Source organism: Saccostrea echinata, unplaced genomic scaffold (assembly GCF_033153115.1).
Source record: "Saccostrea echinata isolate AGI-Se365-2 ecotype Australia unplaced genomic scaffold, CSIRO_AGI_Sech_v1 ptg000052l, whole genome shotgun sequence".
NCBI lineage: Eukaryota > Metazoa > Mollusca > Bivalvia > Ostreida > Ostreidae > Saccostrea > Saccostrea echinata.
This window is the reverse complement of record NW_026889801.1, coordinates 8,775,902-8,803,691: the sequence shown is the minus strand read 5'-3', so window position 1 is coordinate 8,803,691 and position 27,790 is coordinate 8,775,902. Positions and strand designations below refer to the sequence as shown.

Genomic DNA, 27,790 nt, shown 5'->3' with positions numbered 1-27,790 from the left:
AGGAGATATTGCTAATTATACATAACAAGTTTATTGTAATAATCAGGACAACTGATTAAACCATGAAGCATTTATGAAAGGAGGATTTTGTCGAATTTTATTACCATGTAGATATAAGATACATTTATTTTAAAGCATTTATTTAACTTACGCATTGCCTCATACCTTTTTGAACAATTAAATCTATAATCATATATTTCTTTTACAACCATGTTCATTACAAATTTTTAAAGTTTCTTTTTTTAAAAAAAGGAGGATAAATATATAAAACAGGAAAGCTCTTCATAGATTGAATTTCATTTAATCTTTCACAAAATCAACAAAGAATAAATTTAACAAAAGGAATAAGATTTTAAGCACTAAAATCATTAAGATATAAATTACTATTTTGATTTAAATACAATATCATGAATGCATGTGTAGTTAAATTTGTGTTACCATGTACAAATATGTCTTGGTTAACGTATACAGAAACTATTCACGGTTTAAATCATCAAATTCGACATGTTTAAAAGTCCAATGGCACAAAATGAAAATGCAAGAATAAAAGCTGTTCAAGAAATAAAAAAGTATCTTAATCATTTCAATTCATAAAATTGTAGGAATAATCTTGAAACAATGCAATACACAGAGGTTACATATTATGCTACAAAAGAAAGGAAAACAACTCAGTTCACTGAGAGCGTTAAACATCAGTGACAATTGTGTTCGTGTTCACCGGAACTCCATGGATATTATCGCTTGATCCTGATATTGTATAGATTGGATTAGTGCATCCTCCGATTTCTTCACTGTTTTTCTTTACATTACAGATATCTTCATATATGGGTGGGTCATCACGTGGTTTGTAGTCTGGAAGTTTATCGATTGCAGCGACCTCATATGGCGGAGGTTCGGATAAGCAAGCGTCTAACTGCTGTGATTGTGTGGTGGAGAGTACTGTTCCATGAGTTCTTGATGGGCGATTCCTTAAAATCCTGGCTCTTCTACAGAGGCGGAAAACCACTACGAGTATGACCAGAAGTGCTATCGCCATGATTCCCACAACACTTGCTCCTAAGATGGCGATGATGAAACGTTTATTAGTCCTTACTGAATAGCTAACGAACTTGTATATCATAGGGGCTTGGACACAGACTTCAAGTTAATATTTTTTAAAATTTTTGATATAAGATCATGACTAACATGTTGCTAGGGGATTTCAGACCAATTTATTTTGAATTTGTGTTTAGGAACTTCTTTTATCTGAAAAATGGAATTTTGGGACGCGTTTGATTGACACATCCTTGCACTTTCATGAAGTAGAATTTTTTCTTAAGTTAATGTGGAAAATTGATTGTGTATAAATAAAAAAAAATAAAACTATATTCCAGAGCATTCAGATTAAAAATGTGAGGCAGCAAAACTAACACTTCAGTTTTGTCAGTTTATGTTCAGTGATGTGTGCAGAGTTAACATTAATTTTGAACACACCCTGAAAAACGTAAACATTAACAATAACAGAGCTCGTGCACATGTTTACAGACACAGATTTTTTACTTAATGGTAATATGAAGAATATCTTGGTCATTGAGGTTTAATTTTTTTTCATGCAATTTAAATTCATTAAAATGAAGTTATTTTTTGAATAAATATAGAAATTTAAAATTATAAACAAAACTGCAATGCAACTGTGTCCAGGCCCCTTTAAAGCAATTATGATTTCATTTATTTAGAAAGAACAAATCATGTATCCGTACTTTTGTTTAATGGTCGTTTCGATTTTTTTTTTTATCAAGTAAAGTCTCTTTAGGAAAGATTTTCCAAAAAAATGTTATTGCACTCATTTCCAGTATAAAAAATATCAGTGCTTTCATTTTTCTGGCGAATGGTTAATAATTTTGAAAACTCAAAATTCACTCTCAATTTGGTTCAAGCGTGTAAATGATCATTTCATTCGTAAATGTTCCTCTATGAATATTTACAAGGAAAATAAACAATACAATAATTTCATTATCATAGAGAGCCAAACATACCTATTATGACAGGAGTGTTTGTTGTTACCCGGGACCTCAGTTCAGATGACCATCCGTTTTCTGAGGAGTCTGAAAATTACCATTGCTTTGTAAAGCTTAGAAACAAAACTGATGTTAAAATGGTACCAAGAAGTTAATTGTGCTTTTCATGAAGAATACAGAGTATTTATGTCAACCGTAAATAAAATCCAATTTATTTTATATGCTACTTGTACGATCTGTTAATTTTGTATGATAAATTAGATACAGTATTGCTTTCATTTCAAAAATTGTCTTCCAAGAATTTAAGCCTGCTAAGAGAAGTTTAACTCTTATGTTATGTTATCAGTTTCAATCAAATACTAGTATTTGAAAATGTTGTTTGTAAAATTACCATGACAACTACCTACCCGCGCTCTTTATACTGACGAGGAACCTGCATTCTGCTCTGTTGCCATGCCAGTCTTCCGCAACATAGCGAAACATGTGATCACCAGTTTCAATACGAGATCCATTATGAACTCTAGGTTCTATCCATAGGTCCCTGATACCCACGTTGTCCGTGGCCTTTGGAATCGTCCAGGATATCCTTTCCCCTGCTATGGCATATATATCCACGGGGCAGTGAGATAGTTTGGGAGGATAACGATCTTAAATTGGATAGAATAAGTCATACATGCTATTTAATAAAGTAATACATGTATACTAATGAAATGAGTGATAAGCAAGTAAAGAGTCAGTAAATAATGTAAATAATAACGTTAAACTGTCTATCTCATGCACTTTTGTTTAGACTTTAGTTTGAAAAGATTTTTATATCGAAGTCCCGATACATATGGTATACATGTACTCAATCTCACCCACAATCTGTACAGTGAAACAACAAATTGTTTTGCCACCATGTTGATCAACAGCAGTAGCGTTGGCCCTAACACGTTGACCATACGAACAGTTGCAGGCATAGAACTTCTGCTGGCTAACATACACCTGAAGCTCTCTTCCAAGGTAATTTATTGCCTTGAATTGGTGGTACATAAGAGCTACATTGGAATCCTCCTGGACCTCTACCATCACTCTTGAATATGTGGATGGACAATTGTAAATTCTGGGAACTACAAAATCAAATATTTCAGATACTAAAAAAAAATCAGATTTCAGATTGAAGTATTGTATCATAGCTTGTATTTCCTGACTGATTACTAAAAAGGTCAGTATTTTGAAATTATTAAGGAAACTTCAAGTGTGTTAATTGTTAGTATTTACTATATTTCTGTTGAAATAAAATGAATTGAGAAAAAATATTGATATGATTTCATAACGAGGCCAATGGGCCACATTATTCACCTGAGTTACTTTAGTCCTGCTGTTTTTTCAGAAAACTTTCAAAATATTTTTATATTCCCCTGAAAAATTGTGTTTCCATATTCTGACCCGACCCTAACTCAAAGGATTTCTGAATCTACACACCATGGGGATGCAATATCAAAATGACTATTATAGCCTTGCATTTATTTGAGAAGAAGCCTCTTTTCCTATATACATTTAATATGTAAAATTTGATACTGATTTTATCCAACTTTAACCTTGTCCATAATTTGAAAATAATTTTGAAAAAAGAAAATTCCACACAACTTCTTAATGTTTGCAAAGTTATGGTTATACTGTGTTTCTTTAGAAGATCTTTAAAAAAAAAAAAACAAAAACAAAACTCCACTAGTTCCATGCGAAACTGAACCCGCATCGTGGCCCCACCCTACCCCGGGACCATAATTTGAACAATTTACAAACTACTTTATATCTTTCACACACGTTTTGCCTTTTCAAGTCCAATGGTTCTTGAAAAGAACATTTTTGTAAACATGTTTCCTGTATATTTCAGTGTAAAACTTTTATTCTTTATTGTGTGCTCTCACCCTACCCCTAGTCCATTTGAATAATTTAGAATATTCTTTAGTATAGAAGCTTTTTAATGACTTTTATATATATTTAAAAGTAAAACTTTCAACCCCTGTTTGGCAACACTATATCTCTTGGGGATGGAGGGTGGGGTAATAAATTGAACAATTTAAAATCTGCACTTTCTTAGGATGCTTCCACATATTAAATTTCACCTTTACTGGCCCAATGGTTCTTGAAAAGAAGATTTTTAATGACACCGCTCTATTTGTGCCTTTTGGTGATTAACTTCTCTTGGAAGATGACTTGGTCCATTATTTCAACAATTTACCATCTCCTTTTCACAAGGATGCTTTGTGCCAAGTTTGGTTAAAATTGACCTAGTGGTTCTTGAGAAGTCGAAAATGTGAAAAGTTTACAGACGGACGGACGGACAGACAACGGGCGATCTGAAAAGCTCACTTGAACTTTCAGCTCAGGTAAGCTAAAATCAAATATTTAAATTTCACTTACGCTCATACAGGATATCATCTGAAATTTGAAATTAAACAAAATTCTCACTGATTTTAATTACTCTCAATGTGCAAACACAGTTAAAAAAATTATATTACTTTTCTTACTAACTTGAATTACTAATACAGAGAGCATAAGAAGAGTATTTGAAAGGTTACCAGAAATTTCCTCTTCAACCTTGTCATTGTCGTGCATTATCCCATCTCCATGGTGAATGCACGTGTTCTCTTCTTCATCATCTTCCTCACAAACGTCTTCATCGCAGTTAAGACTGCCATAAATATATCCCGGCATGCAGAGACACTTTTTACCAGATATGTTTGTTATACTTTCACCGACGTAAACTGCTTTTCTGCCATAAATACATTTTTGGTGGGCTTTCTAAAATGTATTCAATTAGTACTCTTTGAATATTCATGTACTTTAGCTACATTGTAAAAGATATGGAAAGATATCATTGACAGTAATTGTAATAGGAAATTAACAAGATTTAAAAAAAAAGATTTTTTAGTAAACATAATGGTTTATGATTGATCTGAAGGACTTCCTAAAAATATAAGAATTAAAATTTCATGAAAGTCAAGATTCTTAAAAGACCTTTTTTATGGAAATCAGAAATGTTGTCAGACTATTCCATACATATGCGTGTGTGTGAATTCTTCCTCCTTTTTTTTTTAATCAAAATACTGAAAATAGTTCCTTGAAAAGGCAACTGAACATCTTAGACTCTTAGTGGTTGTTTAAAAACGACAGATTATCAACGAAGACGAAAGTGAGAATATAAGAAGTAACCAATTATTAAATCCACTTATGATACGATATACCATTAAATACAGTCACGTATTTGCATTCACGTATGATATCTGAATCATTAAACAAACTATATTTTATCCACAAATAATAAAACAACCGTTCATGTTTACAATTTCGTTATTTATTCGTGATCTACTTAAAAAAAGTACAAATTCATCTTCAATGGATGCGGACAGGATGCCTCTACTTATATTATAAAAACATCAAGTGAATTTACATCTTCGGGATAATTTTCAAGCCTTCATTTAAATGCTTTTTCAACTCACTTATCAAACCCCAATTCAAAAGAAGTGTACAGAAAACAAGTAAAATATTCAAATAAAATTAAGTATCAAAATAACACTAGAAAAATCATTAGGGTGGTTTATATAATACCCCTTTTTTGACTACACAGATGTTTATATGATACCTCTCTTTTGACTACACAGATGTTTCTGCCTTCATGTTCACAGCAAGTTTCTTCTCTCTGGCAGTCATCGTCGCTCTTGCAGGTATGCGAGCAAGAAGTGTCATAATTTCCGTGGATGAAATGGCATTTATCACAACGCCCTAGTGAAGCACAGTGATATACAGTGATAATAAGAATAAAAAAGGTTCAGTATTTGAAAACTGACAATTAACATTTATTTTTATGACTGATTTGAAAACAAAAGATATATAAATAGACAAAGGAATGTTTCATATGAAATTTAATTTACCTCTAAATGTTTATGCTAAATATGGAAAAGAATTTAATGTATTAATATAGACTTTTATGATGAGTTAAAAGGTCTTTGAGAGAATGACAACCGAAGTGCATAAGATGTCCATATAAAGTGAATGGAAGCCAGAGATGATGGAATAGCTTAACCGAAGCAGCAAAGGATTTTATAATTTACATTGTAACTGTGTAACCATTAACGAGGATATAACGAAAACATTAAAGAGGATATTTTATCAATGCATGATAAACTACTTACTCTTTTCACACCAAGGACCAAGGAAGCCATGTTGACATTTACAAGCTACTCCATAATATTGCGAAATACAGGAACCGCCATTTTGGCAACCATCACCACAGACAGCTGAAAGTGAGTGAAGTACGTTTGTAAGAATTCTACACTTAGATAATAAAATATAATAATGAATATTGTAAAACCAATTGAATTCACTCTTTTTTTTACATAATGAAATTTTCTCTTAATGAAATCTATATCTTTACAATTCTTAAATTTCCTTCAATTTGTTAATTTTCATCATCTCTGTACAGTTGAACGGTATCTCTAACATTGATATCTCAAATACCATGGATATGTCGAAGTCACTTGAAAGTCTTTAAGTATTTTAACCTCTTTATTCTTGGAGATCTCGAAGTCTTTACTTTGTCTGATCAAGTTCGAGATAACGAGCTTTGACTGTATATTGTAAATGATAGTTAACTCCCCTCCCCCCCCCCCCCCGAAAAATCCTGAAATGTGCCATATTTGGGCAAAGTACTAAATTGATTGATACCTACTAGATATTTGCTAGGGCCTATACATACATATACATGTATATACAAATATGTTTCATACAAAAATTTATAATTATGATTCATTTTGAAGAAATATTTTGGTAGAAATATAACATATACTCACGTTTCTCGCACAGGTGACCCGTGAAATTGGCTGAACAGATACACTTCGGAGGCGACAGGGGATCAACTTTCCTACATTCACCGCCATTAAGACATTCTCCTCCACAGACAGCTTAATAACGATAAGTTGAAATAATAAAAAAAAGAATTAATTTTAGTCACAAAATCCAAAAATAAACTGGATTCGATGGATTTCAAGATTATTAAGATATAAAATTTGAAAACATTAAGTTACACGTATTTATACATATATTCATATTTAGAAGTGATTGACTACATCTACATACATACATAATCGGATTCTACCTGTTTCACATTGTTTGCCCACGAAATGCTTTGGACATATACAATTATCACCAAATGGTGTTCCGCCGTTGAGACACTCGATTCCTTTACTTTCTGAAACACAGAAAAAACATGCAAATACAATTACCTGTCTCCTTATCCAAATATGAAAGGAATGAAATGAAAAGAAATGTTTTAAATCAGGTGTACTAATTCCCACAAAATCGCCTGGTTCACTATCATGCATGTTCAATTTATTAAGATATCGATTCATTATACTGTCACTAAATAATTTAGTGTTCTGTCCTGTTTTATAAATCTGTAACATAATATTTTGCATTAAAATTAATGTTTTCGGGAATTTTCAATAATACTCATATTTTTTTGTTGGCTTCTCAAGGTACAATATGTAACAAAATACTTAATTCAATCTTGGGCTTTATAAAATACAATTATTCTTTAACGCTGCATATTTTTACATTCTCTTACACTTTACCACTTGAAATAACTAAAAGAAATTTTTGAACGTCAACAGTACATGAAATGAAAGTATGTTCACTAGGTGTTTATTGAAGGTTTTAAATAATACACCTGGTCAAAGCAATCATCATTTTACGTGTACGTCATTGCAGTCATGGAAGACTTACCAACAGTGCATCTTCCATAGTCATCCAGCGCCCATCCACTACAGCACTTTCTCTGGCATTGGTAGTAATGACATCGAATATTCTTAGAGGATGGCCACTCGGGATGTTCGCATAGATTATAACTGGTATAAATGTTATATTTTATTATTATCGAAATAAATAGAGCACACTTTCTATTTTAACTACACTAATTTGATTTTTAAAATGATTTGTATGAGGAAAAGAGTTAAGATTAATGATTAATAGATAGAATAGAATCGTATTTTTTCATCGTAGCTCCCAGTTGACTCGATACGCAAGAGCATGCTCCACTTACCAACAATTTCTTAAAAACGAGGCAAGCTATTGACAAACAAATTGATGAAACAGGGATATCAATGGCCTCGTTTAAAGTCATGATTTCGCAAGTTCTAGGATCGATACAATTACCTTGTCAGCCAATACAATCTATCATAAAGTCGAATGCTGACTAAGTTTTTTCATACGAATTGTTAGGCCATTATTTAAACACTGAATTGTCTACAGGATTTTTTCTGTTCGCCAGATCATGACAATAAGCACACGGGGTGTGACCGGACGACAGGGAATACTTACTCCTCCATGGTACCTGATCCCACCTTTGATGTTTTTAGAGGTCCATGTTTGCTCTGATCCTGATTTTTATTGTTTCAATGAACTTTTAAGCTTGATTATTTTTCGTTGTCTCCATATTTCATTGGTTAATGGTAAAAAAAATAGTTGGATGCTTCATTCATTGAAAGATTATTTCATTTTAAATCGTGTAACCATGCATCACTAGCTAAAATGCTTTACCATATCTATATTACTTCACTCAAAGATAAAAAAAATCTTAGATTAATTCTGAAAAATTCCAATACAAGGTTTCAACATTGGTGTGATTACTTATCAAACTCACAGCAAAAAAAAAAAAAAAAAAAAAAAAAAAAAAAAAAAAAAAAAAAAAAAAAAAAAGTAAAAAAAGAAACCCAACTCATAACGTTTTATGATAAAAATGTTTGATTTCACGTATCGATCATCCCTGACATATTAATCTTCTCCGCTAAATAAATAGCTTTTGTGGTTAATTTATTCTTTTGGAAACCAATATAGGTAACACAAAGAGCTACATATGCACCGTTTTTAGAAACTATTTGTTTTTTGTGTTTTCTCTATTATTTGAAACAGGAAAAGAAAATGACTTGTGACAGGTTAATTCGACTGATTTATTTGAATTGTCCCACTCCAATGTCAATAGGAATTCTACTTTATTGGCTACTATTAACGGGTCACAGGATATCATAAATTGTTATAAGGGTAGTGCGCAATAATTCATATGAGGGATAAATTATTCTGAATTGTAGACATTGCTAAATCTCTGATGATTGCGTGTGAATTAGGTTAACTTCTGTCATTCAAAGTCCACCGTTATATTCCCCTTTTATGATTTTTTCCCTAATCTGTGCAAATTTCGTTATTTCGGACGATGTTTCTTCTTTCACAATTTGACCAAAAATGTTATAATGACTTTCGTATGACGATTTTCATTAAGTACAGTACATACATTCAGATAAATAAATTCGCCCAACATCTTGAGGAAAAAAATGATTTACGAATATTCTGTACTGAAGGACTTTTACGAACATGCATGATTCAGTGGACGAAAAACATATGACGACAATTTTCATCTCTTTTGACATTCAATTTTTCCTTCACTAAACGTGTTTTAAATCTCTACTTGCCCGCGAAGTAAACTTAATCATACCCCAATGTTATTCTTCTTTTTCTTCAGAGTTCTATCGAATCAAAAATGTTAAAAACTCTGAAATGCATTTTAACTTTCAAAAATTATAATATCTGAGGCTTTAAAAAGTTAAACATTCGGGTCATCATTATCTTTCTATAAAGATCTAAATACATTGGTATTTATAGTAAAAAATAGTATAAAAATTAACAGACAATCTCACCCTACTAAGTATACTGTATTATAGTATCATAGCATTAGGTTATGAGCCCATCTTAAAGGAATATGAAGTTTTTAATCACAAGGAGTTTTTTTCTTTGAAAGGAAACGTTTTGGGACATGTACATGTATATGCTGTTGCTTTTTGAATAAATATGAATTGATTTTTTTTCAAGATGGCTACATATATAAGATGTATATTTTAATTGACTAAATCCAGTTTAGAGAAATTTGTATATTCAGCCAATCCTTATTTTTTCCGCCACGATGAACAAACTTAAAATATTGAGTATAAAATATTGTATTTTTTGTACGTATCATAATATGGTAAAATGCTCAAATATGATCATTTTAAATACTCACATATCTCGTAAGAAAAATTCCAGAGGTCTGGCGTATTCGCAGATGTAAGAGCAGTTGTTACTTGATTGGATCAGATCGTAGCAGAAGTTTCCCTCTCCCCCAGTTTCTGGGCAATGATTTAATCCCAGGGGTGTCAATGTTTGATACCTATAATTGTAAGTGATAATACGGTGTATTATAAAATACGTGGTACTGTCAAAGGTTTTAAACAAAAAGGAAAGGTAATGAAGAACAATTATGGGAAAAAGTAAAATATTTATGAATAATCGAGCCTTGTGCTTGATACGAAGCTTTAAGTCTTAAATTAAAAGTTTTGAAATTATAAATCTTTAAAGCCGGACTTTAAGAATAAATGCCTCATTTAACAATTATCAAAGAAGAATCTTTTTCATGTACATGTATATTGTTTCAATTTGAAAAAAATACAGGTTTTAAATCAAATTACATTTATAATTTTTTTTGCAGGAATGTTTTTTATATTTAGAAAAGAGGATTGAAAAAAAAATGTGAAATGAACTTCTAATTGTTTAAGTTATTCAGCAGAAATTAAAGACATTATGCGGAGCAATGTGATATATTTCGCATTGTATTGAATAAAGATAATTTAGAATAAAAAAACAAACAAACAAACAAACAAACAAAAGAACACTTAAAGTATTGCACAAAAGAATTTTCTATTTTGTCTAATTGTTAAACCTGAAATTGATCAGTCTAATCTCAATCTTGCTTCTCTTTTAAAATTAATAATAGGTTCTAAGACAAAATAATGCAGTGGCATATTTAGGACATGCAATTTTTCTTCCTTTTTATGTTGGAAAATATTATGTTGTTCGCACGAGATGTTGTTCGCACGACTTATTGCACTGATCATATATTTAACTGACCAAAGTCTGGGTATTCAGAAGCTGACTTCAGTATATATTTGGATGAGGGAAAAAGAGAAATGTATTACATATACTGTTTAATTTGTGACAGTTTTTCTATAATAAATAAAGTTTAGATAAAATCTCCTGTGGATCCAAGATCCCATTTCTGGACCCCGAAACCTTTTTTAATTTGCTTGATCTGCTTCTGTAAAGTCTGAAAGTATAACAAATCATTTTGGAAAACACTAGGGAGTGGAAAGCAAATTCCATCGATAGCCTGCATTTAAAATGAGTCACAAACTATAAACGGGTATAAATTATTTGTACCTCTCACTCTTAATTAAAACTTAACCTTGTTTGAAAATGAAAATATTTTTACCCCCCCCCTCCCCTGTGTATAATCCCTTAAGCTAGGGCTTTCATTGAAGAACTTAAAACTGATGATGCAAGATAACACGAAAAAGTTTATAAGTCTTTTTAAAAAGCAGTACCGCAAATGATATGTCAATATTTTATGCCAAATCATCTTCGGGACCCACGGGTTTTCTCTTCGTTACACCACATTCAACGTAGTGTAACGTAGAGAAAACCCCTGGGTTACGATCTTAAACATAATCATAGCAAGTTGAATGTTTCTATAGCTGATAAATGAATAAAAAGTTAAAAACCCTCTTTATCACTACAATATACATTTATTGACTGCGTTTTGTTGGACCCCCCCCCAAAAAAAACAAACTGTTTGCCTGAGGCCTTTAGGCCGAAGGCAAACAGTTTGGTTCGAGGGGTCGACAAAACCCATTTTACCCGAGAACACAGTCAATAAATGTTTTTGTAATACCTTTTATCTATTTATTTTATTATTACTTTTTTTGACATATACCAACGAAAGCAAATGAGATTTAGCTGACTCCGCCCATTATGTGATGTAAGCGGTCCAACATCTCATCGACATAGGTCCAATATCTCACTCTGCGGTCAAACATCGATTTTTATATGCCCGCTCAGTAAAACATTGGAAATGTTAAACTTTCATTAGTATTATACAGTTATTGACTGGGTATGAGGGCAACATATGATTTGTTGGACCTGAAGATGAAAATGTTGCCCGAGGTCGCAGGCAAAGGGCAACATTTTCACCTTCAGGTCCGGAAAATTATATGTAGCCCGAATCCAAGTCTATAACTGTTTTGTTATACCCTTCACTTCAGATAGAAGAATTAAAATGAAAATATTTGAACAGTTTTAATCAATATATAAACAATTAGTTTCTTTGGCTTAATCAATAAAAATAAAACAATAGGAGAAAATGAAAAAATCAATAATAAAAGTATTATATCATAAAAATTATTTATTACAAAACATACTCTTTCATATAGCAAACGACAATTCTTACGGCTCTAAACTTCGGCTATTTCCGAGTCGCCGATATTGAACGACGATTAATTACTTGTGACGTGGTAGTGACGTTGCGGTCTAACAATTCTTATGTTGGACTGGCAGGCCGGTCATCAATAAAATTGTTAGACCGATGCAATAAACATTTCTTTTGTTGGACTTTTTATTAGTAGTAAATATATAGAAAGATATCTATAAGGGTATAACAATGATTTATATAGGAACACATTTTTAAAGTTATAACAATTATTATTATTTAAGTTTAATTTTTCATGATTTACGATAAATTTCCACTATAAAAATTTATAATCAAGAAATTTACAGTGCTAATTGGTACATGAAATGAAGCTGTCAGCACAATTTAAATATAAAAGTCGTACCAACGAGATAGTAAGTCGTGCGAACAAGAAACTATCTCTACGAACAACAAAACAGTTTCCAGTATAAGAAGTAAAAGGAGTAATTGCCTAAATATACCACCGTAAAATAAAACAAAAGATATGATGTATTTAATCGCAAATGTTTTCTGTATTACAATACCCCCTTTCCCCTTCATAGTGTGAGTACGCATACAGTGCATGTCAAACACTTTTTATATTGAATTTTTTTATCTAAATAAATCAGCTCATTTTATCCCGTCGAAGTTTTGACAATGTCATCAACTGATCAAATATATTTGTGGTAAATTGAATAAATGACCTTTCTCACAAAACTAAGTTGTTCTTTCTTTTAATTGCAAATGAACTCAGACTCATTGGAGAACAAAACTGGTAGTTACATGTTGACAAGTAAACATTATGTTATTAGAAAGAAACATGGAATGAATTTGAAGTTATTTAGTAATGGAAAAATTTGGGTGACAAAAAATCCATTTTCGTTATCAATATCTTAACAAACAAGGTAATATTTGGCTTTCAAGTGTTCTGGTCATAAATGTGTAGGGAAGTTTTTTTTGTATTGGCTTTCTTGTTCTTGAATTATAAAGACAGGGGGTGATAAACCTGATTAAGCATTTTTATTACACCTATCAGCGCCAGTCACCGTATGACACGGGGCGCAATATATAAAGACAGTGCAAAGTTAATGTACATAATCCTCAAGATCTGTGAGTACCAGGAAGATCTAGAACGCAATAATGAATGCAAACATGAACGTATCGATCTTACAAACAAATATCCAGGTATAATGTACGTCTTAGTGAGGCGACTTTGATATTTGTAGGAAGTTCAGAAAAAGATATATTTATTTTAAAAAAACAATATACAAAAAATGATTAAAACGTAACTAATCGCTGTAGTAATTTTAATAAAATAGCAAAGATCACTTCGTATCTGGAATGGAAAGTCTAGCGGTACAAACCAATCTTAAATTGATAATATTATAATATTAAGTTATGAACTCATGGCAATGTTTCTAACTGTAGATCTTTTAATAAATTAACAGTTTGTATAAGGGTATAACACGTACAGTTTAATTAAATTTTTAAGCAAAAATATCATAATTCTAAAAATTATGATTGGACCTTTAATTAATCTAATAAAATCTTACCAGTGCAAACTCGATGTACAATGAATAATTGTCAGTCCTACAAGGAACGATGCGCTAAACAGCGCCATTTTGTTTGGGTGTTTAGAAATCGATTACATGGAAATATTTGAGATAACGGGCGCTTTAAAATTTCAATGTGACGACTGCAGGTAAACCGAGGTATTTGCCAACCTAAATATGCAGTAAGGGAACTTAATGTATGCTGGAGTTCTTTCCTGTATGTGTTTTATTTTTTGCGCCACTATTCGGGATATAGAAAAATTAAATTAAGTTAAATTAAGCTTACATGTTTCTTTCAATTTCTTTTACGTTATTATTTTCATAATCCTTTTTCACAACACTCTTGTAATTTGAAATTAGACTGCTTATAAAATTTGAAAAAAAAAAAATACATTGTGCAGTTGTTTTTTGCGATTTGTGAATTGGAAATACTGAACCGAATTAAAAAATCGTAAAGCTATAAATTATTGTTTTTTTTTTTTTTTTTTGTTTGTTTTTTTTTTTTTTTTTTTTTTTTTTTAGATACACATGTATTTGCATTTAATATACTTAAACTCTAAATGAATGATAGTGTATTTTCTGAGCTTTCATTAAAAGAAATAGGTATTTTCCAAAACCATTCCAAAACCATTGTTAACATTAAGTTCATCCAATTCTCAGTTCTTCTGAAGACTGCTTTTCAGAATATAGAATATTTGTAAGGTATTCTCCATAATAGATCAATTTACTGGAATAAAGGTAGCAATAAAAAAGAAAGGAGTGTGAGGGGCCATATTGTCGTTCTTGTACAGTCATATTGTCGTCGTCGACAATATATGCACCTACCCTCAGATCACTGCATATATTGTCGTCAATCGACACATTTTGTCGCCGGCTTAAAACCATACATATATGTATATATTGTCACTGGCGACATTATATACCTTCCTTCACTACACAAATTGTTGCTCCACAGTAAGGGTTGTTTAGGAATTTTTTTGTAGTTTTGTGAATATAATTGGTGAGTAAATCACACAGACGTGTGTTGAAGGCTATCATGCAGCGCGGTTATGATGGTACACATTGTCGTCCATTGGTACATATTGTTGCCGGCTGAAAAATTATACAATCATGTACAAATTGTTGCTTGAACCAATTTGTGCCTACCTCAACTGCACATATTGTCGCTCAACTATATGATTTCAGAAATATGCATGATGATGATAATGATATCGAAAACAATAAATTTAGTTTCATGAGTTCGCTAATTTGTCAGTTTTCCAACTACAATGAACGCTACATTTAATATAAATTTGTACACGAAATAATATGAAGAGGAGAATAGTGCAAATAACATGGTTCATATCAATTGATAAAAGGTCAGGAATCTCTCTCTCTCATCAAGACTACTGATAATATCGGTAAACGTACAAATTACAAAAAAGTATAATCCAGATCATTGTTTCTTATGAACACAAAAGTCAACATTCAATTTCAAAATATATACATTATTAATATTAATCAGATAAATCCATAACTCCCGTATCTTGGCATACCGTACCGGAGTACATCGAGCCTGGACAGAGTTTTTTGACCAAAAAATTTCCCTCCTATATTATTGCTTGTTTCCTATCCTATCTGCCATAGCCTCTCTCTCTTTTTATGTGTGACAGTCTCTCTGTTATAGACCATAGTTAATTTTCTTTAAAACAATATATTGGCGACAAAATGTGCAAATGTTCACAGTACATACAGTTGCCGACTAAATATGTGTCGATTTTGACTGCACATTTTGTCATCCATTCAGAGGAGAAAAAAAGGCTCGTTTCGGTACATATTGCCGCTAGTAACAATATGTATGAATAGCTATAGTGAGGAAAGGTACACACATGTATTGTCACCAGCGACAATATGTACAGAACGACAATACGTACCTTCTCAAGGAGATTGATGGTTTCACCTCTGTATAATAGATCTAACATTCCAAATACTCAAGAATCATTGAAACAGGAAGAAGGTGATAAGAAACATCAATTTATCTTATTAATTAAAAACTTTTGTTGTTTCTTTGTGGTAAATGAATATTTTTTTCTTGTTACGTTACATAATTCCTTCCTTAACCGTCAAAATTTTTGACAAAATTATCATCATGTTTTTGTATTTACAGATAATGCCAACGTGTTTGTTAAATGAAAATCAGGATGTAATATCTAAGTCTTTACTTACATGTAATTTGTTCTCATATTATAGTCTTTGGGCCAGGACCTTCCAGTGACATTTCTGCAATAAATCTAGCACAGAAGAGTGTTTCCTTTTAATCTAGAAAATATCGGTTGCGATTTTATGGCACCAGTTCTTACTGAAAGTAAAACCTTTTAAAAGTTAAAGATTTGATAAATACAAATATATTAATTTGTTCGGGAATTGGAAAAAAAGGAAAATGATGTGTTTTATTCCTTTGTCTTTGTTGCTAAACGTCCCTCTCGAGAATTTTTCACTCATATGGAGACGCCACCACTTGTCAGTGGAGGGCTTTAAATTTAGACCTATACTCGGCACTCAGGGCCATCTAGCAGTAAGGTATCCATTTCGTGCCAGCACCTCCTGCGAAACAGGACCTCGGTTGAATGTGTTTTGTAATAACAATAACAATAAATATTTGCTTCAAGTCAAATTATGTTTTAGATTGATTGATTGATTGTTTATTGTTTAACGCCGAGTCGGCAATACTTCAGCCATGTTTCGGCGGAAATTATGTTTTAGAATATATTTTGAAGTACAATTATGTATTAGAATATATTTTGAACTGCATGAAATAAGGCTCAATTGCATATGAATGAACAAGACAGCGTTTTAGCAATATTATATTTCATCATGTAATCACTGATCAAGAAAATGTTGCTAAGTATTTGTTTCATAAATAAATGCCCCATTTAAATAAGAACTTCAAAGAATTTGAAAAGTCAACCGAATAAAATGTGAAATAACACGATGTGCTAAGACAAACATTTGAAATACAAATTGTAATCCACAGATGGATAATGCATTGTATTCTTCCTGGAAAAATTCGATTAGGAGGAAAGAGAATCTGTTTTACTTACGATATTTTAAGTAAATGTTCTCCTTCTCGTATTACCTTTATCAGGACATGTGTTGCTTTGACTTATATTGTATGGATGTTTTATTAATATATGCATTTTTATATACTATTTTCCACAAAAAGTACATGTACTTTGAATAGAATTGTTCATTCATTTTGGTAAAAAAAAATGCATGTACAATTCACAGTATGTTCATAATTAACCCTATTGAAAATATTTATTTACAATTTATATAATTCAACAATATTTGGAATGAAAAAAATAAAATATATTGAACCAAGTTTATTTAAAAGGTGTGGACTTTAGTTCATGTCAACGGAATGGTCTACTTGCATATCCAATAGAAACCTAACATTAATATTTATTCAATCACTAGTAATCTTGTATGAAGTGAAAAAATTGCATAAATCTCAGCTTTGTTGAAATAAAACTGTTAAAAGTTAATCAGAACCTTTGAAGGTCAATAATGCAGCGTCGCATAATGGTAAATTCATAAATCAATTAGGTTCATGGGCACATGTATAACTATTAAGAGAAGTACACCAACATGCATCAAGTGATAAAAATGAGCGATTGAATTAATTTAGTATTGGAGTCAGAGTCCACTCAACACAATTTCTTGAGGGTATTAGACATAGTTTAACTGATGAAAAAAAAAATACTGGCTCCGGGATCATGAAACTGTCTTAAATTTAAGTCAGACTTTTGACTTAAATTTAAGATTTAGACTTAGCTAAGATCGCTTACTTAAGTGGATCACAAAACGATCTTAGCAAAAACTTAGTTAAGATTTGTCTTAGTTAAAAAACCCTTTATTGTCATAGTAACTCACGCGGTGTTTAGAGCGTATACGGTAAATGTGGAACTCTCCAATGTTTTGGAGATACAATTTTCGTCTGCTTACATTAGTTACGCAATGGATGCAGAAACTCCCAAAAAACGATCAAGAAAAAGTAACTGGGACCCCAGGGACGAGATTACATTAGTGGAGGAAGTACAGAAGAGGGAGAAGGTACTCTTCGGAAAATTAGACGGGTCAGGGAGGACTTCTGTTGATAAGACAAAGGCCTGGAAAGAGGTCACTGACCTAATCAATGCGTAAGTGTTGACATACCACACTTTCCCCAAATCATTATGCATTGCCACAAAATAAAACTTTGATGAAAACTAATTGAAAAGAAAACCAATGATGTCTTAAAAATCTACTTGACTGTGGCAGTTTCAACGGTGTTCATACTATCAGTAATGCAGTTATATATAGGCCTAGTTGTGATTATACGAAAGCACAACCACTAACGAACTTAAAAACTCGGACTGTGCATTATAACAGCTGATTTTAAGCAAATAACTCATGCATATACAAGATACAGTAGTCTCAAGATTTTAAAATATTGTATGCAATTTAGTAGAAAAGCAAAATACACAGAAGGGGAAACCCGAAAGCTATAAATAGATATTCCAAAGTATCTACATGAGTACATGTATGTATTCTTTATTATGGAAAATAAAATATTAAAAATTAACCACAACTGGTTAACAGAAATATTAAATTCTTATAGTTTGTTAAATAGATTCATGTTTTTTTTTCCGTAGTGGAAGTACATTTAGTTCCTCCAGAGATGTGAATGAAATAAAGAAGAAATACCAGAACATCAAACAGAAAGATATGATGCTCTTCTGAGAATTTATAAGTACATAAAAATATTAGATGTACTGTGTTAAGATATTTAAGTTTATAAGTAATAATTAAAATAATATTGATTATATAACTGTACATGCCCAAGAGATTTTAAGATTAAACAAATTTTCTCCCCCCCCCCCCCCTCCAAAAAAAAGAATAATAATAAAAAAAAAAAAAAAAAAATAAATGAATGAATAAAGAAAATAAAAGCATGGGAATTTTTCAATATTTCTTTCAATTTAATGTCTGATTAGGAAATTCTTATTGTGTAAAATGTTAAAATAGAATCTGAAAAATGTTTCCCAGAAACTTTAAATTAACAAAACTTCATATATAAACTTCTTATAATGTGTTGTGCCTTTGCCAATTATTGTAATTGTGTTTGTGCCAATAAATATTTGTATTTATTTGTATATTTCTAAAACATTACAAAAAAATTTTATTGAACTGAAAGTTAAACATTTTCGCATTTTTCACCAAATTATGTGTCTTGGTCAAACATAATGTTGTTTATCTAAATAGATATCAATTCTTTAGTGATAGAGGCACCTCATGCCAAGAAAAGGTACGCATTCTAGTTTTAGAGCGAACTCAATAAAAGCGGAATTAGCGTTTATCTGTGATTTTTCCCCAGGGAGATGTGTGCGAGGCAATTAATGTCAGCAGTTTTGAGGGAAGGATCTTAAGTTTTACTGGTTTGAAATTAAAGCTAGAATACTTATTATTTAGAAGCCTTTGCACCTTTTTTCCTGTTGTTTTTTTTAAGGGGGGGGGGCGATTTTCCATGCAAATCATATGCGGTTAAAAAAGTAAAAAAAGAAGAAAAAGAAAGTGAAATAAATTGTAGTGAACTAATTAATTGTTCAGTAAAAATTAGACGCCTTTCAAATTTCTCAGTGTTTATATATCAAAATATTTTTTTCCTAGTATAAATTAACATCGGGCACGATGAACTTGGTTGTTGTGGAAGTCTCGCGCCTTATTAAGGTATCATACCGGTAATTGATAACATTTTGATCTTAGTCATAAGTTCTTTTGTAAAACCGTCCTGGTTGGATAGATGTCAAAACCCAACACTCATTCGAAGTCAGATAAATTACAATAGCTGAAAAAGTACATAAAATTTTATTGCATATATATATGGGACACAATTTTTTTTAAATTTAGATGGGTGGTTGTATCAAAAGCAATTTTAAATTGATGGGGGGTGGGGTAGAGGGTAATTAAAAATGTATGGGTGGTGGGGTAAAAATAAAAGTGCCTTCCAACCCCCCCATACAATTTTTCCTGGAATAGCCCATAGTCAGAAAATAGCTCTTCAGATAAGATAAGATAATATTTATTTAAAGTTGGGTAAATTATTTATGCACAAATAATTCAAAAATTTAGAAATGTGGATTTCTTGGATGACAACCATGCCTTGCATGAATTTGATTTGACTAGTGAGACCACTCAGCTTGAGCATTTGTTACCACAAACACAGCCTCTGCCCTCCACATCTACCACTTCATCAACAGAGCTTCATTTGAAAGTTACACCAGAAATGCTTCTTCAAGAAGAACTAATCAACATCAAAGAAAGAAGAAAGCTTATAAAAGAACAACAACAGCTTGTCCATCTTCAGAAACAGCATGTAATGTTAAAAATTAAACAGAAAGATCCCTTTTTCAATTTCGAACACCTTATGAATGAAATGTAAATTTTTTTGAATACGTACTAACAAATACACTGGTTTTTGCATGTGCGATGTGCCTGACATCACAACAGATGTATCAACGTCCATGTATTACAAAGCTGCAATGCATGCCTTTAGCTATTTGTATTACTGTAATGGGAGCAGTAATGCTTGGGTGTTGATACATTTGTTGTGACGTATAACATCATAGTTAATTCTTATGAGCTTTTCTGATCACAATTTGTCTGGCGTCAGTCTGTCTATATCTGTCTGTAAACTTTTAACTTTTATTTTGCCTTCTTCTTTCCTGTCCTCTGGCTGATAATTAAGTGTCTCTGTGGTCAAATTAAATTTATTAAGTATGTAAAATGTATTCTTTACACATTGATAACATCCATCCAATTATTCTCATACTGTATGTGTATTTCCAAACATTATGACATCATTATGATATTTTGTATCTACGTACATGCTATAATTGGTTTCTCATAAGTATGTGCATTTGCTATAATAATTCACTGAATGTTTTATTCTTCTTTGTAGAATTTAGGATCTATGACTTTGCATTATTAAATTTGTTTAACACATTAATAGCAATCAATATATTGATAAAATTTTTGACAAGTGGCATTGTATTACTGTACTACTGTTATAACAATTAACTGCAGTATAATCACTAGTACTGGTAAAAAAGGGTTTTCTTGTGGATATGTATAAAAGAGTATCTTCTGCATCAATAATGATCATGTCATTATTCTAGTTGTAGTTTTTGTTACAAAATTTATCAATACCTAATGTATTTTAACTCTACACTGCTTGCACGCTGTATCAATTTCATAATTCAGTGTGATTGTAAGAATAAAAGTATACCATAGAATCAGACCTCATTAGTATGCAGTTTATAGAGGTTCCTAATTTATGAATGATAGTGACTGTATACTTGCATACATTTAAACTTTTCATGGCATTTTTCAAATATTTATGCCTTACCACCTGCAGTAAAAATTTCTAAAAAGTTAAAAGTAGAGAACTGCATGTATCTTTAGTTCTTTACCATTCATCTTTATTATATGCATTTCTTCTCTCTCTGATGTTGCAATACTATAAATACTATATTTGTACTTTTTTGGATTTACAGACAAATTGTATACATACTAAATCCATCATTTACTGCTTTGAAATATTGGTAATTCTTGTTGTTGATTCAGTCCACTCTTTTTGTTCAAATTACATTTTAGTATCTATGATGTATATGTTTTTGTTTTTCTTGACAATTTTCTTTAAAATTTGCTTCTATCAAATGGAAAGAAAAACTGAGTCTTATACAATAAGCCATATGTTATATCAATTCAGCTTTTGATTCAAGTATCAAAGTTTAAAAAAAGCAATAAGACATATTCAGTGTTTTCTAAAATCCTTCATTGAGCATTGATATCACTGACAATCAACTAACATGATATATGTATAATAAAATTCACAATTTTCCAGTTTGTTTTTTTTAATTTAACAGATGTTGTACATGTTTATAAATACAGTATAATTAATTCCCATCATTTTCTGTTCTTTGAAATTGTTAAATCTTTAGTGGTATATTTTCTAAAAGTTGTTATTTTAAGAAAAAATATACAAGTTATTATCACTGAGTACAATTTCATATACTGTACATATGTCAGAAACAAATGGTAATATTGAATAAGCTTTAATTTGCTATTAATTGTTATCATTTATCTTGTAATTTTTTTATTTGAACATCTTTCATATAATTATTATTGTTTTGTTTGGATGACAATTTAACTTTAAAAAATGCCCATACACATTGATAGTCAAAACAATATGACAATGGTGATGCTTTAGGTTATGTAAAAAACATAAGGTGCTTATCAATACATTGCAAAATATCCCATTTTAAAGTCAAGAGTTGTTTCCCTTTACGCAGTCATGCATAAGCATGCATGTGCTAAAAAAAAATTGCACTGAATTTAATTAGAATATTTCTCTTATTGAAATATAAAATAATTAAAGTACATTTAATGCATTTGAAATATAAAATAAAGTACAATGCATTGGTGCATGTTAATTGTAAATTGAACTTCATCATGCATCCATTTAGAAACTGTTTAACTAAATTGTTATGAAATAGACACAACAATGAAGGATAAACTTTACAAACTAATATGTTGCATATACACGAATAATCAAATTGATTTGGGCCAATTTTTTTTTTCATAATTCAGTTCAAAATGCAAGATTATTAATTAACTTCATGAAAATCAAATTTTTTTTACATTATTAAGTTACACATTTTTTCCCTCATGTGTCATTTGTGGGTAGTTGATATTTTACTGCATTGTTAATGTTGAAGGAAAGTTAAGCAATCATATTATTATCATTGCTTTCATTGCAATAAATTTGTTTTATTTTCATTATAAGTATCTTGTGTCTCATAGAATGACTCACAGAGTGTCACAAAAAAAAAAAGAAAAAGAAAAATACTACACTGCAAGACAATCCATATTGACACTTGCTGCTTTCAAGAAATATGAGATGAGATATAGAGAGGGAATAATTTTTATGCCCTATAATAAAATATTTAGGAGTATATAGAATATGTCTGACTGGCTGTGTCGCCAAAAATTTTAACTTCATAACTTATGAATGGAGGTGGTATGGTTTTCATATTTAAGATGAATATTCATTATAACAAGACCTTTCTTTCATTTATGACCTCATGACCTTGACCTTTAAGTGTAACCTATCTTTAATAAAAATAACCCACCTCGGCTATAACTTCTGAAGGCTGGTGATAGCTAGCTAGGGCTTTCATGATTCACACATGAATTATTTTTACAAGACCTTTCTTTGGGTATCAGCACTTTTGAATTCATGACCTTGACCTTTGAGTTTGACTTACTTTAACCTCAGCCTTAAGCTGCTTAAAGGGGGCTCCAGTCTTCATAAATCTTATATAATAGGAACCACAAATAAAGGGAAATTTCCTTATTATAACTACATGTAAATAACGGAATATAATATACTGGTAGAACTATTAAGGTAAATATATTTCATATACTGGTAGTTGTAATAATTGCTAAAACGAACACAGAATATTACTATTAATAATAATGATTTATCACACTGACAGATACATACTGAAATGTAATGGTATGTTTGTAACCTTACAACAATACCAATGATGTACTAGGTACAGAGAGTGATACAACAGTGCACTGTGTGATTTAACTGATATTGGGAGAAAACATTAAATAAACTGCAAGCAGTATAAATTTATAAATGACTTCTGCTTTGTGATTATGACTGTATATTATGTAAGAACTGAACAAGTTATAAATTATTATTCTTTCCTAGTTTCTCATGAATTAAGAAGAGAATGGCCTGAGATATTAATTAGTAATCAAAACATTGTCTGGCAATGAGTTCTCTGTATCCAAAACCATTGTTGTTACCGTGATTGATCTCATCCACATCTGGGCCGGCTATGATTAGGTCACGTGGGTCAAGGGACACAATATCTTGCCTCAGGATCCCTATGTTATGCAGGACAACACAGGTTATCACATACTGACAGGCTCTTTCTGGGCTTGTTCTAAGGCCAATGGAAAGGCAAGGGAATCTTCTCTTTAGTATGCCGTATGTCTGCTCGATAAGGACTCGTGTTCTACACAGTGCACTGTTGTATCGCTCTCTGTACCTGACATCATTGGTATTGTTGTAAGGCGTCATTAGATATGTCCGACAAGGGTACCCGGAGTCCCCCAAAAGTATACCATTATGCTGACCTGAAAAATCATGAAATTAATATATTAAAAAAAAAATAAATTCAGAATTACTAAAAGGTCTGGAAAGCAAAATGACGAAGATTTCAGTATGATTCAGCAGATGTTGAAAATATTTTAACTACATGTACATATACTAAAACTCAAATTGCGTTTATTGTCTGGCCTTTATGGGCCATATGACTTTATCATTTGAAAAAAAAATACCTTAAATCTACTTTATGTTAGTACATATAATTACTGATAAACATTACAGTTTTTAGCTCACCTGAGCCAAAGGCTCAAGTGAGCTTTTCTGATCAAAATTTGTCCGTTGTCTGTCGTCGTCGTTGGCGTTGGCGTCGTCGTTGTTGTAAACTTTTCACATTTTCATCTTCTTCTCCAGAACTACTGGGCCAATTTCAACCAAACTTGCCACAAAGTATCCTTGGGTAAAGGGGATTCAAGTTTGTTCAAATGAAGGGCCGCGCCTTCTTCCAAGGGGAGATAATTAAGAATTCGTGAAAAATTAATGGCATCATTAAAAAATCTTCTTCTCAAGAACCACTGGGCTTGAAAATATGAAACTTATGTGGAAGCATCCTCAGGTAGTGTAGATTCAAGTTTGTTCAAATCATGACCCCCGGGAGTTGGGTGGGGCCACAATGGGCGATCAAAGTTTTACATAGGAATATATAGGAAAAATCTTTAAAAATCTTCTTCTCAAGAACAGCAAAGCCATGATTGGTCATATTTACATGAAGGCATCTTCAGGTAGTGTAGATTCAAGTTTGTTCAAATCATGACCCCCGGGGATCGGGTGGGGCCACAATGGGCGATCAAAGTTTTACATAGGAATATATAGGAAAAATCCTTAAAAATCTTCTTCTCAAGAACAGCAAAGCCATGATTGGTCATATTTATATGGTAGCATCCTCAGATAATGTAGATTCAAGTTTGTTCAAATCATGACCCCCGGGGGTCGGGTGGGGCCACAATGGGCGATCAAAGTTTTACATAGGAATATATATGAATAATCTTTAAAAATCTTCTTCTCAAGAACAGCAAAACCATGATTGGTCATATTTATATGGTAGCATCCTCAGATAGTGTAGATTCAAGTTTGTTCAAATCATGACCCCCGGGGGTCGGGTGGGGCCACAATGGGCAATCAAAGTTTTACATAGGAATATATAGGAATAATCTTTAAAAATCTTCTTCTCAAGAACAGCAAAACCATGATTGGTCATATTTATATGGTAGCATCCTCAGATAGTGTAGATTCAAGTTTCTTCAAATCATGACCCCCGGGGGTCGGGTGGGGCCACAATGGGCGATCAAAGTTTTACATAGGAATATATAGGTTAAATCTTTAAAAATCTTCTTCTCAAGAACAGCAAAGCCATGATTGGTCATATTTAAATGGAAGCATCCTCAGATAATGTAGATTCAAATTTGTTCAATTTATGACACCCCCCCCTCCCCCCGAACCACTTTTTTATTCAAACTTTTCAACCTTTCAAGACTGAACTGATTTCTGCTTTTTCCTAGCCATAGTGCTCAGGTGAGCGATGTGGCCCCTGGGCCTCTTGTTTTCCTGTTCCTTATTTAGTTTTGTTTTATTTGCCATATTTTTCTTATACTTATTACATATATATCTTCAGGGAGGTATAGGAATATCACAGTTAAGTAATAATATTCCATCAAAATTCAGTTAAAATTAACTGCATGTGATATTATTTACCATTCTCAAACTGCTGACAGAGAACACTTTCTCGGAAAACCCTTGAATCATGACAAGATCCTGGCCACTTGGCAACACAGTTGGTCACCATAAAATTAGCATCACAGGTCATCTGATATATGATCAAATTAAACATTAATTTATTGTTTGTAAATTTAATTTTCATAATACATGCATGTTATTTATCTTTAAAGTCAATGATTGTGATGGATTCACATATAAGCGGATTTATTGCCTACTTTATTTCTAAATTTAAATCATTGAAAGCTTATTTAGCTCTTTTAATGTTTTTTTTTTAATTTAAAATCATTTTTAATCAAAAAACAATTACCATGACATTTAAAGAATGATATCCTTTTCTATTCACATAATCAGGCTCATTTTCAGTAGGAGTTTGGATGCGGATAAAAGTACCATCAACACATCCCAAGACACCAGGGAACCCTACAATAAATAGATTTCATAGATTAATATTTTCATCAGGCCAATAGCAGCAAATATCATAAGTTTTCAATTTGTTTGTGTGAGTAAATATATATACCTTTTGATGATATCTGATTCCCTTTTTATTTTTAAAATCATACAGAAGTTATAGTTATGAACATATCAAAATAGGATTAATTATTTACTGAACATGATAATAAAGTTATGAAGAGTAGAATAGTAAAGATTTCAAAGTACAATATGACTGATTTTGGAGTTACCCCCCACCCACCCCCCTTTTCTGTCACATATTGTATATATACATGTAATTTAGTAACACTACACACTCACTAAAACACACATATATATAATGATTACAATTGATAATGTTCGAGGGATCCTTATTTTTTTCTTAGATGTAAGAGATACATAAATGCATTTAAAACAGTGACTTGAGATATGGGTCGAAAAGGTAGAACCGAAATGCTTATAGAACGAAACGTGTTTACTGATTCAAGGGGGCGCTGTTGTTTGTTTTCAATGCGAAGTTCTCGAAAACATGTGTAAGTGAAAAGCCATGGATTCTTACCTGCGATAGCATGAAACATTCTCTTTACGTTGGTGGCATCCTGTCCAGAAGGAAAGCGAATAAAACGGCCAGCAACATTCGCTATTGCAGATGCCACCCTGCGGATGCATCGTCCTGCCGTGGCTTTGGAGATGTGGATGGCATCCCCCACAAGTTGATGGAAGGCCCCCGTAGCCACAAACCGGAGGAAAACCAGCAGCTGAATCATCGCTGGAAGGGCCAACGATCTCTTGGTAGGATGGGTTATTCTGTCCTGAATGGTGTCGTAAATAAACATTATCGTAGGGCGGCGAAAACGATATCTCTCGAACAACTCGTCATCTGTTCGGAGGTCCAGTGGATTCAACCGATCCCTGAAAAGCCTGGGGCGAGGGAGACGCCGTCTTCGCCGGACAGTATCAACATTTCCCCCTTGAACACGTCTCAAGAAACCAACAACAGCGGCCATTTTGAAAGAACTTAAGATCAATCTTAAAACTTAAGACTGCCCATGAGCAGTCTTAAAATTTAAGACAAAATTCCAGTCTTAACTCTAAGTCATTTTTTTGTGATCCACTTTAAGAACAATCTTAAATTTTAAGTGCAAATTTTTGGAGTTAAGTCTGACTTAAGACTTAAGGCAGTTTCATGATCCCGGAGCCTGGAGTCATAAAAATAAGATTCCTTGTGGATTGTTAATTGTTTATTAAATGATGATGATGTAACATGATCACTTGACAAGTGAATCTGATATTTTTGCGTCGCATTCTACAAATATGATTCATTTGTAAATGATAGCCATCATTTTCGATGAATTCCTTAAGAATTTAATTCGGATGACGGAACTGGAAATGATGGAGATGATGTGAAATGCCTTCCTCAATACAAAACAAAACATAGAAAAACAATATCTAGCAAAAATGTTTTTATTCTTAATTTAAATTTACATAA

At 31.9% G+C, this 27,790-nt stretch overlaps 3 protein-coding genes across 3 annotated transcripts in view; all 3 read right to left on the bottom strand.

Moving 5' to 3' along the window:
- Positions 1 to 27,790, bottom strand: part of LOC133203839 (baculoviral IAP repeat-containing protein 2-like) — a 267,667-nt gene that overhangs the window by 191,958 nt on the left and 47,919 nt on the right. The gene's annotated exons all lie outside the window — the stretch shown is intronic.
- Positions 295 to 14,020, bottom strand: LOC133204268 (uncharacterized). The gene is made up of 14 exons (XM_061340008.1): positions 13,896 to 14,020; positions 10,087 to 10,233; positions 7,764 to 7,885; positions 7,138 to 7,230; positions 6,833 to 6,943; positions 6,176 to 6,280; positions 5,626 to 5,765; positions 4,562 to 4,784; positions 4,404 to 4,421; positions 2,855 to 3,106; positions 2,405 to 2,644; positions 2,016 to 2,084; positions 632 to 1,056; positions 295 to 598 (listed from the first exon to the last, which is right to left on the bottom strand). The coding sequence occupies exons 1-13, from the start codon at positions 13,961 to 13,963 to the stop codon at positions 686 to 688; spliced, it is 1,959 nt and encodes a 652-aa protein (XP_061195992.1). The 5' UTR covers positions 13,964 to 14,020; the 3' UTR covers positions 295 to 598; positions 632 to 685.
- On the bottom strand, positions 23,092 to 27,451 carry LOC133203907 (putative nuclease HARBI1). The gene is made up of 4 exons (XM_061339705.1): positions 26,861 to 27,451; positions 26,180 to 26,292; positions 25,849 to 25,960; positions 23,092 to 24,128 (listed from the first exon to the last, which is right to left on the bottom strand). Exons 1-4 carry the CDS (start codon positions 27,306 to 27,308, stop codon positions 23,737 to 23,739), a joined length of 1,065 nt encoding a protein of 354 aa, XP_061195689.1. The 5' UTR covers positions 27,309 to 27,451; the 3' UTR covers positions 23,092 to 23,736.